At 40.1% G+C, this 20713-nt stretch overlaps 1 protein-coding gene and 1 long non-coding RNA gene across 5 annotated transcripts in view; one reads left to right on the top strand and one right to left on the bottom strand.

The window, feature by feature from the left end:
- Nucleotides 1-295: 295 nt before the first annotated feature.
- On the bottom strand, nucleotides 296-4477 carry LOC114840220. Its single transcript, XR_003782493.2, has 3 exons — nucleotides 4392-4477; nucleotides 1470-1585; nucleotides 296-1307 (listed from the first exon to the last, which is right to left on the bottom strand). It is a non-coding gene; the product is annotated as an uncharacterized LOC114840220 (long non-coding RNA).
- Nucleotides 2706-20713, top strand: part of LOC105007553 (nuclear GTPase SLIP-GC-like) — a 57633-nt gene continuing 39625 nt past the window's right edge. For 3 of the 4 annotated variants that reach the window (XM_034295196.1, XM_034295197.1, XM_034295194.1), the window contains exons 1-9: nucleotides 4398-4485; nucleotides 7261-7342; nucleotides 7537-7629; nucleotides 7933-8007; nucleotides 8124-8185; nucleotides 8276-8345; nucleotides 11845-11881; nucleotides 15696-15789; nucleotides 15893-16109. In XM_034295196.1, the coding sequence (XP_034151087.1) occupies nucleotides 7981-8007; nucleotides 8124-8185; nucleotides 8276-8345; nucleotides 11845-11881; nucleotides 15696-15789; nucleotides 15893-16109 (507 nt within the window). In that variant the 5' untranslated portion in view covers nucleotides 4398-4485; nucleotides 7261-7342; nucleotides 7537-7629; nucleotides 7933-7980. Of the gene's footprint in view, nucleotides 2996-4397; nucleotides 4486-7260; nucleotides 7343-7536; nucleotides 7630-7932; nucleotides 8186-8275; nucleotides 8346-11844; nucleotides 11882-15695; nucleotides 15790-15892; nucleotides 16110-20713 lie in introns of those variants that run through there. The other variant, XM_034295195.1, reaches the window with a different exon arrangement.

Raw genomic sequence — 20713 nt, forward strand, 5'->3', positions numbered from 1 at the left:
TTTACTTGCAGAAAAGTCTGTTTCACAACTGAATGTATCCACCTGCTTAGGTGCTAGTTCAGTTATTACAAATTAATATTAATTATTAGTATTTGTTTGAAATTGTTATATTTTAGCACATGTAGAAACTCAGTTTTCAAAACAAGTATTGTTGTTCCTGTAAAGAAAAATCAATTATGGATTGTATGAAGAATGTACTTTAATGTGTATCATTTCAACAGTTCAACAAATAATAGTTTATTAATAAATGTATATCTTCTGTATTTCATTGACATGCTGTTGAATCTTTCATTTTTTCTCTTCGGTGCTTACTAAAACAAATTTCCTTATTAAGGCCAATACAAGATCAACACAAACAACTAATATGCATTGAAGTGTTACAAGTTATTAATACATTTAATCCACAAATTATACATTTCATATTTTGACATTTGTGACGTTTACCTGATTTGTGGTAGGCACACAATCTGGGAATATTCAATAAACATTTCATTATATGTAACTATTACTTAATGCAGTTGGTTATCTTTAAAAAAAAAAATCTTCATGGTCAGAGTGACCCAAAGCAAAAACAAATGTACGTTTATAGCAGCTTGGCCCATGCTCTGACCAAAGGTCCATTTTCATTGACCAGCAAGCATGACTGCAAATAGTTAGTTGATGCTTCCTAAGACAATCAGAGGGATGACTGTCAAACAGCTTGTGCTCCTTTACTCTCTGAATCATTGTTTTGACATGCACCCTTTGCCTGGCACTGGATAGGGCCTCCCTAACCTCATGCGCTGGCATCTGTGGCGCCTCTGCAGAAAAGCTGGCCGACAGATCCCGCATGGAACAAGATCATCCACAAGGTAGCCCTCATCCACCATAAAGGCCATGATCAGGGATAAGTAAGGAAAGAATTCCTGGCGGCATAACAATCTCCTTGTCACTCACAGAACCAGCATACAAAGAGGACACAAAAGTGACAACTCCGTGTGGTGACGTTCCTAACATGCCCTTGAAGGTACAGAGTGAAGAAAACACCTCAATTTGCAGGAGTAGGGAAGATGGTGTCTGGCAGCAAAGTTCAGTGCAGTTGATCACAACTTTGGTGTCTAGATAATTAGATCATTGAACTTGGGTGGCATGTTGGCTTTGATGTTATCTTTGGGGATCCATATCCATACTGAGCCAAGCAGGAAGTAGAAGAAGTTGTCACAAGACATGATTATCTGGATCACTGTTGACTGGTGGATGTAAAAAAAAAAGCCCAAATCCTTCTGTTTCAGACCCAACAAGAAAAACTCATTGATTGGTGGGAGTGACTAAACAAAAAGAAAAACGTTTTAGTACAATATATTCCCCTTGCATTGGGTTAGGTCCATAACACAAATAAAGTGAAGAATAATAGGTTTAAACAGAAGGAAAAATAACATTATGATAAATATTCCATATAAAGTAATGTATTCAATGGAGTTGTCACTTACTGTTTTTGGTCAAGGAACACTTATCTTGGACGTGTTTGCACTGGTGACTCTTAACTTGGTGTCTGCTGACCTCAATCAGATCCCAGTATGCCACCAGGAGGGTGTAGGTCGCAAATCTACAGGAAACCATTGTACACAAAAGTGGCGTTGTGTTGTCAGGTTTTCCAGCTGTGTTTGAAGCTCCTGATTTTCTCCTGCTTGCTCCTAATTCACCAATATTAAGGCCATATCCAGGGCTGGGGAATTCTGGCCTGCACAGTAATCATGCGTCTAGATTGGATCAGAAACTGCACAGTCCATCGTTGTTAGCGAACATTTCTCGCTTTGTTCGTCTTCCTATGTAGGGGCAGGGAGGTTCGGTCACCTAGTGGTCACCTAGTGGTCTGGAGCACTTCAATTGTGAGTAATTTGAAATGCTGCATTTCTGCAAATGTTGGTGGGTTTTGGGCTGATGCGGTTGTGTTCTGTTGTAGTTTTCCACATCACCTCAGTCCATCTTAAATGAGCTTGGGCCCAGAGAACGCGACGGTGTTTCTGGATCTTGTTTATATATGTTTTTTTCTTTGCATGTTTTTAAAAAGTTCTAATTTGCATTTGTGGATGCAGCGACATACTACAGTATGCTCACAGACAATGGATTTTGGATGTGTTTCTGAGCCCATGCAGTGTTGTCCACTACAGAATTATGTCTGTTTTTAATGACACTTTAGGGCCCAAAGATCACAGCCATCCAATATTGGTTTTCGTGTACAGAGATTTCTCTTTTAATGATGTTTTGTGTTGTAGATGATGAGATCCCCAAACTCTTTGCAATTTTAGGTTGAGAAACGTTATTCTTAAGTTGTTGCACTATTTGCCTGCGCAGTCTTTCACAGAGTGGTGAACTACGGTGGCCCACGGGTGCACAACACAACAACATTTGCAATGCAAACAAAAGACAGCAACATAAAAAAAATGCAAAGAAAAAAAGCATATATAAACAAGATCCAGAAACACTGTCGCCTTCATTGGGCCCAAGCTCATTTAAAATGGATTGACGTGAAGTGGAAAAGAAGACCTTGCTTATTTCAGCAAGACAATGCGACACCACATTCTGTACATATTACAACAGCATGGCTCAGTAGTAAAAGTGTCCGGGTGCTTAATTAACTGGTCTGCCTGCAGTCCAGACCTGTCACCCATTGAAAACATTAGGAGCATTATGAAACAAAAAATACAACATAAGAGACCCTGAAATCATTATCAGCTGAAATCCTATATCAAGCAAGATTAGGAAAACATCTTCCTTTCATAACTACATCAATTGGTCTCCTCAGTTCCCTTACAGAATATTGTTAAAAGAGGTGATGCAACACAGTGGTAAACAGTGGTTGTCACCTCCTACCCACCACACCTAGACTCCATTTCCTTAAACAGGAAATCAAAAGATACAGCAAACAACATCTAGTTGGATAATGATCAGTCTTATTTAATGTGTGGTATCCACAAAATACACAGACCAACATCACTATTTCTCTATTGTCAATGTAAGTAGATACAGCATCTATCTGCATTTAGAGGTTCAATGTGCTTTATTGTAGCAGTAGCCTTTGGTTACATTGATTTGACTTAATCAACACTGAATTCCATAGCTGTTTTGTTATTTCTGTTCTGTTGGTGATGTTTCACAAGACAAAGTGTTTATGTCTTTAATGAATTTGTTGAGAGCATGTCTTAATCCTTCAGTGAAGTAAAAAAAAAAAGTTATTCCACTCTCGGTCTTCCCGCTGAAAGGCATACTCAAACCACCAAGGTTATTTAATTAATTAGCAGTTACACACAAAAGTGCAATTATTATGGATAGTCAGATACATTTATGACTTTGACTTAAATATTGAAATACTCTGAAAAAAACAGCGAAGACCAGTGCACCTTTTTATTTCCTTTCCAAAAAAGTTGAAAAAGTATGTTTTGAGTGAGTAACAGAAGCGTTCAGTTTGCAGTCTCTTAATTTCAACACTTCTCTTCCTACTCAAAACCTTAATTTTTAAGGCCCCACTGAAAAAGGTGCAGTGGCCTCTTAATTTTTTTCCGGAGCTGTAAATATTTAAATAATAATCTCGTTTAATGGACACAAAAAATCAGCCTTTTCAGTGGGGCTTTGTTTGGGATTAACCCCTATTTATACTATCTGAGAACATATTCACATATAAAGAAATGAAAGATCCTGGGCTGGATGTTTTCAACTTGTTACTCTGTGATTCGATTTACGAGATGCGATCTGGGCTGGATGTGTAATATATTGCTTGCATTTGCATAATCTAAGACTAGAAACACTGATACAGTATATCTCACTTTATTCACATGTTGTTGTGTAATAGAATTCATTTATAATTGATAGAATTCATATTTTCTACCAACAATCTACACACAATACAAAGCAAAAACACATTTTCTTTCTAAACTACTTAAATTATCTAGCAATTTGGTTTGAATTCCAAGCCACATATTGTGATTGTTAAGCTCATTGAAATATATTGGACAAGGAGTTACGGTCCTCAAATAGGACAGTCACATCTGAAATTAGACCCCACCTTACACTGGTGTGTGTGACTCTGACAGCTAATATGCCTCTATAGTCTGAAATCCGATCTTCTATTTTTGTCTGTAACCATGTCTATGTTCTGTCATCTGTGCTACAATGGGCCTGAAATGCTTGGATAGGTTATATAACATTTGTATCATGAATAGATTTACATCACTTTAAAAAAAGAAATACAGCAAACTCAGTTGTCCCCTCCTACATAAAACACCCCAGACTCCATTTCCTTTAACTGGAAAGTGAAAGTTACAGCAAAATAGTAATATGATCAGTCTTATTTAATGTGTGTGTAACGTTAGGTACACGGAAATAAATGCCCGTTCGGTAAGCTCCGACTTTACCTGCGGTGGTTGCTGCCTGGTGTGCATTGTGTGCTGTTCTGCTGCTTGGTTCGAGGTTGACGCTCTGTGTGATTCACTGGAGGAGACAGCCAAGGTACTCTTCCTTTGTTTGATTGTCACCTTTACTGTATGTTTTGCCATGCCGGGACAGATCTTGACTTTTGTATTTGTTCTGTTCGTGTAGTGCACAGCGCCGCTGCTGTTTTGCCTAGTTTGAGTTTACACTTACTCATTTAGGTTACATGTTTTATTTATTTACATTTATCGGGACTGGAACCTTTGCCTGTTTGTGTATAGTGATGATTTCGTTTTATGTTTGTATTGAGGAGAGGTCATTTCTTTTGGAGGTCTTGCTTAAGGTTAGTGACTTTTATAATCTGGTTTAGTTTATAGAAACTTAGTGGTTGCTTAAATTATTTGTAGAGGTGGTGACATATAACTGGCTCATTTTATTAGGAACCTTGCATGGTTTTAGTGTGTTATTTGGTTTTCTGTTGATAAGTGCATGTTGTGTACATTTAACTTCCTTGTCTTTTGTTATACATCCACCCATGATGATCATTGCACCCACTTAAATAGTTTCCACTTTAATATCTTTACAATAGAAATTCTCCTCTCCTGTTGTGTTTTGTATTGTTGGTTGTTTTGTCTCTTTTTACATTGGTTCTGCTTTTCACTTATTTTTATGGTCAAATGAATATTGTCTTTGGAGTGTAATAAATACTTAGTTTAGTGGCTCAAACCCACCTTGTCTCTGATCATTTATGTGGGTTTGCCTGTGTAGTGGGAGTCCCCGTAATTGGTACCAATTGATATCAAATTACATTTGCAACTCTTTGGGTGAAAGTGGTGTTGTCGACGTGTTAAATTGCTAAATTTAGGCTAAGCCCTCTTTTGGTCCCGGTTACATGTGGTAGCCACAACATACACGGACCAATATCACTATTTCTGGAACACTTGTTGCAATTATTCTGGAAAGTCAGATGAATTTATGACTTTGACTAAAATGTTTAAATGCTTTGAAAAATACAGCTCTGGAAAAATGTAAGTGACCACTTTGCCTTTTTCTTTCCTTTCCCAAATAGTTGAAAAAGAAAGTTTTGAGTGAATGACAGAAGCGTTCAGTTTGCAGCCTCTTGATTTAAACCTTTTGTTCCTCACTCAAAACCTTACTTTTTGAAAGCAATGAAAAATGTGCAGTGGTCCCTTACTTTTTTCCGGAGTTGGAAATATTTAATTGATCATCATGTTGCATGGACACAAGAAAACGTCAGTGTTTTTTTTGGGGGGATTATCCCCAATTTATACTATCTGAGAACACATTCATATTTAAAGCAACATAAAGATCCTGGGCTGGATGTTTTCACTTTGCTGCTCTGTGATTTGATCTAAGAGATGCAGTTGTGGGCTGGATGTGTAATATGTTGCTTGCATTTGCATAATCTAAGACGTGAACTACTGATATACCTCACTTTATTCACATTTTGTATGGTACTTCACTATCTTGTGCTAAGTGAGGTACTGTATAGCAAACAGCTCTATAATTGAGAGGCCCCCTGACAACCAGAATATATGTGTGTGTGGAGCCAAATACTCAAGAGGGGACAGTATATACACTTACGTGATTGAAACACAGACAGATTGTGCAGGGGATGTGCAGAAGGTTTGGTCTAATATAAGTATGCTGTTAAAGACATTTGGAGAACATGTAAGAACTACGCAAGATTAACATCTTGGACTCAAGCTAAAAAAGAAGGCCCTCCCCTGACGTCAGGTTTTATGACTTTGAATTTGATGCCAACAACGCATTTAAAAACAAGCTGGGACAGGGACAATAAAAGACTGGAAAAGTTGTGTAATGCTAAAAAAGACCTGGTGGAACATCTCAAAACTAATTAGGTTAATGGCCTCAGGTCAGTCTTTCAGATGTAGAAATTGAGGGGTTCATCACTCTGTGAAAGCCTGCACAGGGAAAATAGTGCAACTATTTAAGAATAACGTTTCTCAACTTAAAATTGCAAATCATTTGGGGATCTCATCATTTACGACACATAACATCATTAAAAGATTCAGAGAATCCAGAGAAGTCTCTGTACACGAAAACCATAAACCATAAACTCTGTCGCCTTCTCTGGGCCCAAGAAAATTTAAAATGGACTGAGGTGAAGTCAAAAACTAACCTGTGATCTGACAAATCAAAAATTGAAAATATTTTTGGGAATTATGGACGTCGCGTCCTCCAGATTGAAAAGGAGACGGACCATCCGGCTTGTTATCAGTGTGGGGTATGGGGGTGTATTAATGCACATGTCCTTGGTGCCTTGCACATCTGTGAAAGCACCTTTAATGCGGAACAATAAATGCAGGTTTTGGAGCAACATATGCTGTCATCCTGACGATGTCTGTTTTCAGAGAAGGATTTGCTTATTTCACCAAGACAATGCTACACCACATTCTGTATGTATTACAACAGCATGGCTCGGTGTTAATAGTGTCCGGGTGCTTAATTAACTGGTCTGCCTGCAGTCCAGACCTGTCACCCATTGAAAACATTTGGCGCATTATGAAACTAAAAACACGACATAGGAGACACTGAACTCTTTAGCAGCTGAAATCCTATATCAATCAAGAATAGGAAAACATCTTCCTTTCATAATTACAACAATTGGTCTCCTCAGTTCCCTTACAGAGTATTGTTAAAAGAGGTGATGCAACACAGTGGTAAACATGCCCCACTCCTAACTTTTTTGAAATGTGTTGTTGGCATCAAATTCAAAACGGGCATACATTTCTCAGTTTCAACATTTAATATCTTGCCTCAATTTAAAAATTACCTCATTACCTAAACAATATTTTCTCTCCTTTATAGTGAAATCTCTTGGCATCTTCGTCTTTTGTCAGAGACCTGTTAACAAACTGGGGGCTCAGTGAATGTATTAAGAATTTTGAAGGTGAACATTTTAATCTATACATTGTATAATGGATTGTTTAATAAAACATAAATAATTATTTTAATATGTTTTTACTGTACATTGTATACCTACACAGCAGTAAAGATATCACCTCAAGTGTAAACAAATGTTTCATTGTTAATTTGATGTAATTATATTTTGAGATGCCTAATCATATATTCACTGAATTTTAGATCACAAAATTGATGAAGAAAGTTTGCGATTACTTGAGAAGGAAGACATACGTGAATTGATTCCAGAAATAGGACTAAAAACTTAAAGAATACGTAAGTGTATAGATAACAAATTATACCGTATGTACATAACTAATGTTACACAGACTGAGTACGGCCTGTATTTATAATGTATCCATACAGTAATGCAACATTAGCTGTTGGCATTTGTTGTAGTTCATGTCCCCTGCACTAGAATATATATTATTTGCCTAGATAATGTCTTAGCACAAGCACAGGTAATTTTATGTTACAACCATGTTTATATTGTGTTCTAACCACATTGTAAAATGTTCTTGTCCATCTCTTATATATTGACTTACAACCGAGAGACTCACTAATGTTTTTTACTTGCAGAAAAGGCAGAACATTCAAGAGGCCACATTATCATCAGCCTCCTTTATTATGGCCTGCAAAACTTCTTCAGGAAATGTATAATCTTTACCCTATATAAACATTTTCTCAACTAAGGACTATTATAAAATCACAATGCACAATATTGATCAGTTACCTTTGATACCCCTTTTAAACAAAGCTTCTATCTCCAGGCACAGAAACGTTGTCAAAAAGCCATTGTAACCCCCATCAGAAGTCCTAAAAAGGCTAAAAGGTAATCAACACATCATTCCTGCATTCATTATTGACTATAAATGTCCTATTGTTGGACATAATTACAATTGTTTTCACTCTTTTTCACCAGGATGATGGTAAACATGGGAAGTTTACCCAAAACCACCAAATCTGGAGTGGGAGAAATAGACAATGATCTGGTGGGTAAAATCTAGATATAATTTGTCCATGATCACAGGAGTAATACAATCCTGTGCTAAAGTCTGTGGCCACTTGAAAACATTGTTTAAAGCTATTTGTCTGGACAATAAGTCTGTATTTGTTCATAAAACACTATACAACATTGGAATAAGTACAAATAAAAACATCAATACAATAAAAAGTAATATAAACTATCCGTGCTTTGTCCGGTTGTCTTGACCAGTGCCTGTGACACACGTGCATAGCAGCATGAGATTAAATCTGGTCCAAATTGCTCCCTTCAATTTTTCCACTTTTCTGGCTAAATATGCCATACTATTTCTTGAGAAAAAATAAGAAAACTTTCTAGGGAGTTACTTGATATCATAGGAGATGGCTAGATACTCTACCTTCTCATCACCCCAGAAGACAGTTCCTTCTTAGTCACTAGGTTCCTTCTCAGTCACTCGGTACAAGACATACAGTGGGGAGAACAAGTATTTGATAGACTGCCCATTTTGCAGGTTTTCCCACTTACTAAGCATGTAGAAGTCTGTCATTTTTATCATAGGTACTCTTCAACTTTGAGTGACGGCATCTAATACAAAAATCCAGAAAATCACAATGTATGACTTTTAAGTAATTAATTTGCATTTTATTGCATGAGATAAGTATTTGATATATCAGAAAAGCTGAACTTAATATTTGGTACAGAAACCTTTGTTTGCAATTACAAAGATCATACGTTTCTGTAGTTCTTGACCAGGTTTGCACACACTGCAGCAGGGATTTTGGCCCACTCCTCCATACAGACCTTCTCCAGATCCTTCAGGTTTCGGGGCTGTTGCTGGGCAATACGGACTTTCAGCTCCCTCCAAAGATTTTCTATTGGGTTCAGGTCTGGAGACTGGCTAGGCCACTCCAGGACCTTGAGATGCTTCTTAAGGAGCCACTCCTTAGTTGCCCTGGCTGTGTGTTTCGGGTCGTTGTCATGCTGGAAGACCCAGCCACGACCCATCTTCAATGCTCTTAATGAGGGAAGGAGGTTGTTGGCCAAGATCTCGCGAAACTTGGCTCCATCCATCCTCCCCTCAATACAGTACAGTCGTCCTGTCCCCTTTGCAGAAAAGCATCCCCAAAGAATGATGTTTCCACCTCCATGCTTCACAGTTGGGATGGTGTTTTTGGGGTTGTACTCATCCTTCTTCTTTCTCCAAACACAGCGAGTGGAGTTTATCCCTGATGTCCTTACACAGCTCTCTGGTCTTGGCCATTGTGGAGAGGCTGGAGTCTGTTTGATTGATTGTGTGGACAGATGTCTTTCATACAGCTAACAAGTTTAACCTTTTAACGCGTGAGTTTCAAATATTCATTACCAACCCCCCACCGTGAGTTTTTTTGCACGTGACTTCAGTACTCTCCAGCATTTGAACTCACGCCAGCATTTGAACAGTCACCTTGCTAGGTAAGGAACACTAAATGCATTGCATTGCAAGCTTCTCTTGTTGACTTGAATTCTAAGAGCTGCAAAAGTTGGTTGATTTATAACTGTAGCTAGCTAGAAAACTTCAGCTGCCCGCTACCTTACAAATCGTGACCAGTTATTCAGTGCAGTGAAAATGAATAAACTATATAAAATGCATACAACAGGTAACGTAATTTCTAGAAAGTTTTTGCAATGGTTTTGATTGATAGTAGTCGCTAATATAATTCGTTGTTGTGTACTAGTGTTGGCTGTCTGTTGGTACGTAAGTAACACTTCTTGTCCCGATTTGAATGCTTTCGACCTGGTTAATATCATAGTGTGGCCTTGAAACAATTACAATCAGGAAATAAAGTTATAAACACTGTTTGAGCTAAATGTGAGTAAATAACAGCGCGGTCTGACCAGCCATTGTTACGTTACTTGTAGCTAGGCATGCTAATGGTGCGTTCTAAACACGACATTCTAATCACACCGGTGTGATCGTATGCTTCAGGGACCACTCTGGTGTGATTGTACGCATCAAACGGTTAAACGGGTGCAGTTAATACAGGTAATGAGTGAAGAACAGGAGGGCTTCTTAAAGAAAAACTAACAGGTCTGTGAGAGCTGGAATTCTTACTGGTTGGTAGTTGATCAAATACTTATGTCATGCAATAAAATGCAAATGAATTATTAATAAATCAATCAATGTGATTTTCTGGATTTTTGTGAAGTCTCACTGTTGAAGTGTACCTATGATACAAATTACAGACCTCTACATGCTTTGTAAGTAGGAAACCCTGCAAAATCGGCAGTGTATAAAATACTTGTTCTCCGCACTGTACTGTGCTGTGAAAAAGAACAAATAAGACATGCACCAAACTTTGGTGTCTTTTTGAAACCGAAATCTTTTGCCAAAAAGACACCAAAGGAGTAAATGTCCCCGACCGCCCGCCCGCCCATAAGAAACGTTACTCAGTTTAACACAATGTTTAATAGTGTCTAGCGACATATTCATACAATGTATAGCTACACGCTGTAGTGGTTGAAGACTCAGCCTCTTACAGGGAGACCCGGGTTTGAATCCAGGGTGGATAACAACAAATATTGCTTTTTATTGCAGGCCGGCTGAACTAGGCTTGCCTGGTTTTTAGTTTCTCTTAGAATCCCTTTATATATTACTAAAAGACACGCAAAGATGTGAACAAATTCAGTATGGAATTTTCTCAATTAATCATAAAATCAGATGGGGGGTTATGTTTCACTGCATGTTATGGGGAATTAATGCTTTTCATCTCACTGGTCAAAAAGTATCATGTTTTCTAAATGTTTACCTTAAGTCTGCTTCACCCCCTGCTTTTTAGGTTTATCTTAAATGTAGACTAATGTGCATCTGGTCAGACGTTATTGCTAAAGGCAGTCATGGTGAAACCTTCTCTAAGTTAATTCACATGGAATTGTTGACTGAATTTTAGGTTCAGGTTGTGGGCTGTGGTGATAGCTTGAGTCAACCCTGTTTCCTCGTTGAGGGAACCAGGGTTATAGACATAAAATAACATTTTCATCGAAAAAGAGATTTCTATGTGATTATTCTAAAACCTGCAAGATGAAAATATGAACATCTCCCACCAATGGTGTTTCCAGTAAATGTACTTGCAAAGAGAGTAAGCATTCTGTAACTACACAGTAAATACATCATTTTCTTTTTTCTTATTCTATTGAAAACCTCTTTAAAACTTGATTCTCATTTCAACCAATAATTCTGTTACAAAACATTTACGTTAGATGGCTAATATTCCCATTCTGGTCTTTGCTCCTTTGCTTTAGCCAAGCAGCTCATAAATGCAATGAGGGTTGCATGCCAGAACTATCAACATTAGCATGGCAGCCACGCATGATCGGCTTTAACAGAATATGTCTTCTCAGTGCAATTTCTCTACCCTGTCATCCTCATCGTAACTTGTAACCCATCCAACCCAATTGTGATAATTTAGGGGTTGTACATGTTTTTTTTAATAATGCCTTAACCATGATGAATATTTGTGTTTCTTCAGTGTCAGCCCTCAACCAGTATGGGACCACCTTCTCCAGGTAAAAAAGCACAAATGTTTCAGATTTCCATATACACTTACAAATAATGGTTTCTTGAAAGGAAGATATTTCACCTAAATAAAAAAATGACACAATGGTTTTCCTAATTAGTAAGAGGTCCATGGAAAAGATCCATGCTTTGATTTAGTATCCCTACAATGGTTTCTACAAGCTAATGTGTTAGTAATTGTGACATACATAAAATTCATGGTTTGCAGATTAGAAATTTTGGTGAATGTGAAAAGACATGCTAATTAGTAATATAACTTCAATGGGATTTGTTCCAAAAATGTTTTGGCATGTAGAAACTGTGTCAAAGAAACTAAACCAATCCTTTGCAGTAATACATTGTCCATAGACTTTACAAGGAAACCAATATATTGATTTCTAATTTGGGTGAAATATCCCTTTAAAGATCCTTGAATAATTTTGGGCTGATAAAGAACATTTGAGTTAAAGAGCCACCATGTGGGATCCCGCCTCTAACATTGATGAGACTGAATTTAAACAATAACATGTCTTCTAGTCTTCCTTTACCGAATATGAACAGAATATTACGTCGTCCAGGGTGGTTTAGGGTGGGGGATATTACATTGATGATCCTTCAGAGACCCTAACAAGTGAGGGCGAAACTTTGGTTTTAGAAGTGGGCAGACAGCCTGGCGGGGTTTTGCTATATAGCTGATTACAATAGTTATTGTTGGGTGCCATGGGTCAGTACGGGTCACTACGTAGTTGTCGGGTGCCATGTCACAATAATTTCATTGTGCAGGACGACGCTGTGTTGTTCAGTACATTTGACAAAAATAACCTTGAAACTTCATCAGATTTCTATTGGGCAGGACTGACCCATTTAAAAACTGTAATATAATTACCGTTTTGGAAATTTCTATGAAATTAAGTCTTTAAATTAATAGAGTTAGCGTGCCTTGACATTGATAGACAATTGGTATTGCTTCTTTGCAAGTCTTGCCATCCAATAGACACACAGTACCTGTGGAGAACCATACGTTCATTAACAATGATATTAAAACTTAATGGAGAATTAATCCACACTAAAGGTCCAAACAACCATTTATGTGTTCCTGATTGATTTGTCTAATAAATAGTTTTACTCTCACGGTTTGAAGTGGGTACCCTTAGTATCAAATGAATCCTGGTTTAGACTCTTAATTTTAACCCTGGATTAGTTAAACTAGTTTAACTAATAAAATATGATTTGTTAATGTTCAGTAATTTTTGAACTAATGTCTCGTGAACTTGCTACTTTTTCAAATAAACGCTGTTATTATTACTATTATCACTGCTGACCAACTAGATTTTCAGTAGATACAATATGGCACGGCAAAGGAGTTCAAATGTTTCGGCATTTGAAAAGATATTGCTAACTGAGCTAATGGAAGAGTTTGGCACAGTAATTGAGGACAGGCGAACTGAAGCAATTCAGTGGACAAGAAGGACGAGACCTGGCTGTTGTTAGCTGAGCGATTTAATTGCTCAACTGGCATTAAGGAGAAGAGGGACAGGTTCAATTTAAATCCTGCGGGAAAAACTTAAAAGCTAAAGCAAAAAAAATATGCGGGCAGAAGAAAGATGAGGAAAGTTTCCGACCGGCGGAGGACCACAAAAAGAGATGTAATCATATCATTGCATTTATTTGTAAAAGTAAAATGTTTATTTCAATCAAAATGGAAGTCTCTTGAGATTAATTCCTCCCTCTATGGATGGGAAAATAAGAAGCATATTAGTTATGTACGGTTTAAGTTAAACAAGCGCACATACATATCAATCAAAATATAATGCTTACCTTAATTAAGCTTCAAAGTGGTTTTCAATCAGTGTTCTCCTGACAGCGTTGCCATTTGCATTTACAACATTCTGTACTTGAGCATCTTCCAGATCCTCATCCTCAAGTGGGTCCTTATTTTCCTCTGGTAGCTCGTCTCCTACTCTCTTCCCAAAGTTGTATAACACAGCTACTGCTACAATGATGTTCAAGGTAGTGTCCAACTTGAGTCCCAACTGTAAACATGGAAATCTCAGCTTCCACACCCCAAACACTTTCTCAATTAGCCCTCTTGTTTTAATGTGAGAGTAGTTGTAGTTTTTCTCTGCCTGGGTCTGAGGGTTCAAAAGAGGAGTCATCAGGTATGCCTAGCCGTTGTCACCCACTAGGTATCCACTGATCTCCCCTCCTTCCAGCAGGGCACCAAGTTGACTGTTGTCAAAGATTCGACTGTCATGTGTGGATCCTGGCCATCTTGCAACAATGGGTGTGATCTTGGCCTGGTTATCAATCACAACTTGGACATTAATTGAGCAGTAGCTCTTTCGATTACCAATAAGTTCCCCATTCTCCCCACCAGGGTTAGTAATTGGAATGTGGGTGCAGTCAATAGCTTCAATTACTCCAGGAAAACCTGCTCTCCTGTATAATCCAGCTGTTATCTCCCTCCGTGGTTCGAATCGAAAATACTGACCCTTCAAACGTGCAATGCTTTTGACACTCTGCTGACAATTCTGCAGACTGTGGACTTGTGAACTCCAAAAAGATCCCTGGCAACCATTTGAAAAGACTCTGTAGCGTTCCTCTCACTTCCATGCTTGATAGCTGGTCCAACCTTCCCATTGAGGTAGATAGAATCTTTTGTAAATCTATACCGCTGGGAAAACTCATTATTGTTATAAAATTCCATTGGGTTTAACCTGTTTAACCATCCTTCAGTTTGTGCAAAATTCTGTTGGTTGTACATTAACTGAAACATTTTGGGAAACACTGGATACATGATCGTGTAATGGCAGTGAGTTACCCCTGAGGAGTAGAACCTAATGCCAAGACACAGCATGTACATTGATGTGCATTAGTGCATACCTTCTCAAATAAATGGTTAAAAGAAATACGTGTCATTTTCTGTCTGAACTGTTATTAGTTATATTTTGTGATTTCTGTGGTCCCCATGGAAAGTTCCTGCTGCTTTGGCAAAAGCTATTCGGGATCCAATTTAATATAAAATGATGTAACAGATCTAAATTCCACTGTGCATTCTTATCTGTGGTAAGGCCAAAGGCACTACCCCTGTATGGGGATGTTATTGTGGCTAATGGGTGTGTAGAAAAGGATGGGATACCACAGGTTCAATTCCAAGCTTGTAGTATTTAACTTGTTAAAAAATCAAGTAATCGGTTTCAGAGACATAAATGCTTGACAAAATCCAACAAAGGATATCCCAGGATGATTGTAAATGCAAGTTTCCTGAACTTAACAACAATTCCTCAGCCTTGTGACAAGTGGTTCCTCAGCCTTGCAACAAGCTGTTCCTTAGCCTTGAAACCAGCTTTTTCTCAGCCTTACAATAACCCGTTCCTCAGCCTTGCAACAGTCTGTTCCTTGGTTTTGCAACAAGTTGTTCCTCAGCCTTGCAACAAGCTGTTCCTTAGCTTTGAAACCAGCTATTTCTCAGCCTTGTGATAACCTGTTCCTCAGCCTTGCAACAATCTGTTCCTCAGCCTTGCAACAATCTGTTCCTCAGTCTTGCAACAAGCTGTTAATCGGCCTTGCAACAAGCTGCTCCTCAGTTTTGGAACAAGCTGCTCCTCAGTTTTGCAACAAGCTGCTCCTCAGTTTTGCAACAAGCTGTTCCTCAGACCTGCAGCAAGCTGTTCCTCAGCCTTGCAACAAGCTGTTCCTCAGCATTGTAACAATCTGTTCCTCAGCCTTGCAACAAGCAGTTCCTCAGTCTTGCAACAAGCTGTTCCTCACTTCTCTCTAGTCAGAGCTGAAATGCCCAAAAATAAATATTGTAAAATGTTTCAGATTGTAAAAGAAAAACTGAGGTCAAGAAGATCATGGAAAGTCTCAGAAGCAAACTGCAGAAAATGACTTCTACAAAACTCACAGACTTCCTAAGGTATGTTTAATTTTGTAGTATTATATGGAGCGACGACACATGAACATATTCATATAGGGCATTTCTTAAATAAAAGTGTTTGTTTGTCTTTCACTTTTAACAGAGATAAATTTGAAACATTGGAAAAAGATAAAAAAAAGATTGTTGGTGTTTTTGGGAAGACAGGAGCTGGTAAGAGCTCTTTAATAAACACCATCTTGGGTGAGACAAAACTGCTTCCTTCTGGAAACCAAGGAGCGTGTACCTCAGTGATGATTCAGGTGGAGGCCAATATGACTAATGACAAATACATTGCAGAGATCGAGTTCATTACAGTGCAGGTAATAGTATATGTTCCTTCTGTTTATGTCCTATCACACACTGTTTTTAGATGTGGTGCCAAGGAATAATACCTTGATGAAAACCAAGGCACCATAATAATATTAATTCACCTTGTATACGGTTTACAGTGCTTTCAAAAATAATTTAGAGCCCTTTACTTTCTCCACAGTTTCTTTTGTTATAGATTCAATTAAAAGATTTTTAAGGATATTTTTGCAATTAATCTACAACACATCTCATAATGATGAATTGAATATTTGTTTTTATAAATTTGTGCAAATTTCATTACAATTGAAAAAGAAAATCTCATGTTCCTAAGTATTCAGATATTCAGTGGATATAAAAAGTCTACACACACTCTTGTTAAAATGCCAGGTTCTTGTGATGTAAAAGAATGAGACAATGATAAATCATGTCAGACATTTTTCCACCTTTATTGTGACCTGTAACGAGAACAATTCAATTGAAAAGCAAACTGAAATCTTTGAGGGGGAAAAATAAAAAAACTCACAATAACCTGGTTGCATAAGTGTGCACAACCTTATACTAATACTTTGTTGAAGCACCGTTGGATTTTATTACAGCACTCAAGTCTTTTTTGGGTAGGAGTCTATTAGCATGGCACATCTTGACATGGCAATATTTGCCCACTCTTCTTTGCAAAAGCACTCCAAATCTGTTCAATTGAGAGGACATTTCCTGTGCACAGCCCTCTTCAGATCACCCCACAGATGTTCAATTGGATTCAGGTCTGGGCTCTGGCTGGGCCGTTCCAAAACGTTAATCTTCTTCTGGTGAAGCCATGGTTTTGTGGATTTGGCTGTGTGTGCTTTGGATCATTGTTGTGCTGAAAGGTGAAATTCCTCTTCATCTTCAGCTTTCTAACTGACGTCTGAAGTTTATTAGACAAAATTGCTCAAAACCTTCAGGAGTCCGTTAGAAAGCTGTTCATAATTCTCTGCACTGTTCATAATTCCCTCCACCTTGACTAAGGCCCCGGTTCCAACTGAAGAGAAACAGCCCCGAAACATGCTGCCACCACCTTGCTTCACTGTGTGTATGGTGTTCTTTGGGTGATGTGCAGTGTTGTTTTTGCGCCAAACATACCATTTGGAATTATGGCCAAAAAGTTGAACCTTGGTTTCATCAGACCATAACACATTTTCCCACATGCTTTTGGGGGACTTGATGTTTGTTTTTGAAAACTTCAGCCGGGCTTGGAGGTTTTTCTTTGTAGGAAAAGGCTTCCGTCTTGCCACCCTACCCCATAGCCCATTCATACGAATAATACGGGAATTGTTGTCAGATGTAGCACACAGCCAGTACTTGCTAGAAATTCCTGCAGTTCCTTTAATGTTGCTGTAGGCCTCTTGGAAGCCTCCCTGACCAGTTTTCTTCTTTTCATCAATTTTGGAGGGACCTCCAGTTCTTGGTAATATCTCTGTTGTGCCATATTTTCTCCACTTGATGATGACTGTCTTCACTGTGTTCCATGGTATATCTAATGCTTTGGAAATTATTTTGTACCCTTCTCCTGACTTATATCTTTCAACAATGAGATCCCTCTGACGCTTTGGAAGCTCTCTGCAGACCATGGCTTTTGCTCTGAGATGCAACTAAGAAAATGTCAGGGAAATCCTACTAGGACAGCAGAACTTTATTTGTGATTAATCAGATTAATCATTTTAAATGATGGCAGTTGTGTAATGACTTCTATTTAACATGAGTTTGAATGTGATTGGTTAATTCTGAACACAGCCACATCCCCAGTTATGAGAGGGTTTGCACGCTTATGCAACCAGGTTATTTTAAGGTTTTTATTTTAAATTTTTCCCCCTCAAAGATTTCAGTTAGTTTTTTCAGTTATTCACATTATAGGTCACATTAAAAGTGGAAAAAGTTCTGACATGATTTATCAAAACCTGGCATTTTAACAGGGTAGTGTAGACTTTTTATATCCACTGTATAACCAAGTTTCTTTAAATTTAGTTCAGATGCATCCTGTGTCCTATATTATCATTTGTAGCTAAAACTTGATTGGAGTCTACCTGTGGCAAATTAAATTAGTAAGGCTCACTTTATAAGGTCCCACACTTCATAGTGCATATTGTAGGAAAACAAAGACAGGAAATCCAAGGAACGCTCCATAGACCTCCAATATAGAGATATTAAGGCATAGATTTGGGGAAGGTAATAAACAATTGCTAAATCTTTGAAAATTCTCACAAGCACTTTGGAATCCATCACTATGAAATGGAATCAGAATCAGAGCGATTTGTTGCCAAGTAAATTTCACAACAAGCAAGGAATTTGTCATTGGAGCAACAATTAATCCAAAAAGAATAGGGGAAGTAAAAACAAATAAGAACATTGGACTTAGAATAAAAATACTAGACTGTGAAAGAATTACAAAAAGTATATGTCAGGTGCGAAGGGGCCGGTGCGAAGAGGATCGGGCGGCAGTCGAAGGCAGGGGCCTAGACAACCCGATCTCTGGACACGGAAACTAGCTCTAGGGACGTGGAATGTCACCTCGCTGGCGGGGAAGGAGCCTGAGTTAGTGCGTGAGGTTGAGAGGTTCCGATTAGAGGTAGTCAGGATCACCTCTACGCACGGCTTGGGCTCTGGAACCACACTCCTTGAGAGAGGATGGACTCTTCACCACTCTGGAGTTGCCCATGGTGAGAGGCGGCGGGCTGGTGTGGGTTTGCTTATAGCTCCCCAGCTCTGCCGCCATGTGTTGGAGTTTACCCCGGTGAACGAGAGGGTCGTTTCCCTGCGCCTACGGGTCGGGGATAGGTCTCTCACTGTTGTTTGTGCCTACGGGCCGAACGGCAGTGCAGAGTACCCGACCTTCTTGGAGTCTCTGGGAGGGGTGCTGGAAAGTGCTCCGACTGGGGACTCTATTGTTCTACTGGGGGACTTCAACGCCCACGTGGGCAACGACAGTGACACCTGGAGGGGGGTGATTGGGAGGAACGGCCCCCCTGATCTGAACCCGAGTGGTGTTCAGTTATTGGACTTCTGTGCTAGTCACAGTTTGTCCATAACGAACACCATGTTCAAGCATAAGGGTGTCCATCAGTGCACGTGGCACCAGGACACCCTAGGCCGCAGGTCGATGATCGACTTTGTTGTCGTCTCATCTGACCTGCGGTCGTATGTCTTGGACACTCGGGTGAAGAGAGGGGCGGAGCTGTCAACTGATCACCACCTGGTGGTGAGTTGTATCCGATGGCGGGGGAGGAAGCTGGACAGACTCGGCAGGCCCAAGCGTACTGTAAGGGTCTGCTGGGAACGTCTGGCCGAGTCTCCTTTCAGAGAGATCTTTAACTCCCACCTCCGGCAGAGCTTCGACTGGATCCCGAGGGAGGTTGGAGATATTGAGTCCGAGTGGACCATTTTCTCCACCGCCATTGTCGAAGCGGCCGCTCGGAGCTGTGGCCGTAAGGTCTCCGGTGCCTGTCGAGGCGGCAATCCCCGAACCCGGTGGTGGACACCGGAAGTAAGGGATGCCGTTAAGCTGAAGAAGGAGTCCTATCAGGGCTGGTTGGCTTGTGGGACTCCTGACGCAGCTGACGGGTACCGACAGGCCAAGCGGGCTGCAGCCCGGGTGGTTGTGGAGGCAAAAACTCGGGCCTGGGAGGAGTTCGGTGAGGCCATGGAGAAGGACTATCGGCTGGCCTCGAAGAGATTCTGGCAAACCATCTGGCGCCTCAGGAGAGGGAAACAGTGCCCTACCAACGCTGTTTACAGTAGAGGTGGGCAGCTGTTGACCTCAACTGAGGATGTCGTCGGGCGGTGGAAGGAATACTTCGAGGATCTCCTCAATCCCGCTGTCACTTCTTCCATTGAGGAAGCAGAGGATGAGGGCTCAGAGGTGGACTCGTCCATCACCCGGGCTGAAGTCACTGAGGTGGTCAAGAAACTCCTCGGTGGCAAGGCACCGGGGGTGGATGAGATCCGCCCTGAGTACCTCAAGTCTCTGGATGTTGTGGGGCTGTCTTGGTTGACACGCCTGTGCAACATCGCGTGGCGGTCGGGGACAGTGCCTCTGGGATGGCAGACCGGGGTGGTGGTCCCTCTTTTTAAGAAGGGGGACCGGAGGGTGTGTTCCAACTATAGGGGGATCACACTTCTCAGCCTCCCCGGGAAAGTCTATGCCAGGGTTCTGGAGAGGAGAATACGGCCGATAGTAGAACCTCGGATTCAGGAGGAACAGTGTGGTTTTCGTCCGGGCCGTGGAACACTGGACCAGCTCTATACCCTCTACGGGGTGTTGGAGGGTTCATGGGAGTTTGCCCAACCAATCCACATGTGTTTTGTGGATTTGGAGAAGGCATTCGACTGTGTCCCTCGCGGCATTTTGTGGAGGGTGCTTGGGGAATATGGGGTCCTGGGTCCTTTGCTAAGGGCTGTCAGGTCCCTGTACAACCGAAGCAGGAGCTTGGTCCGCATTGCCGGCAGTAAGTCAGACTTGTTCCCAGTGCATGTTGGACTCCGGCAGGGCTGCCCTTTGTCACCGGTTCTGTTCGTAATTTTTATGGACAGAATTTCTAGGCGCAGCCAAGGGCCGGAGGGTGTCAGGTTTGGGGACCACACA

Source organism: Esox lucius, chromosome 11, assembly GCF_011004845.1.
Source record: "Esox lucius isolate fEsoLuc1 chromosome 11, fEsoLuc1.pri, whole genome shotgun sequence".
Taxonomy (NCBI): Eukaryota; Metazoa; Chordata; class Actinopteri; order Esociformes; family Esocidae; genus Esox; species Esox lucius.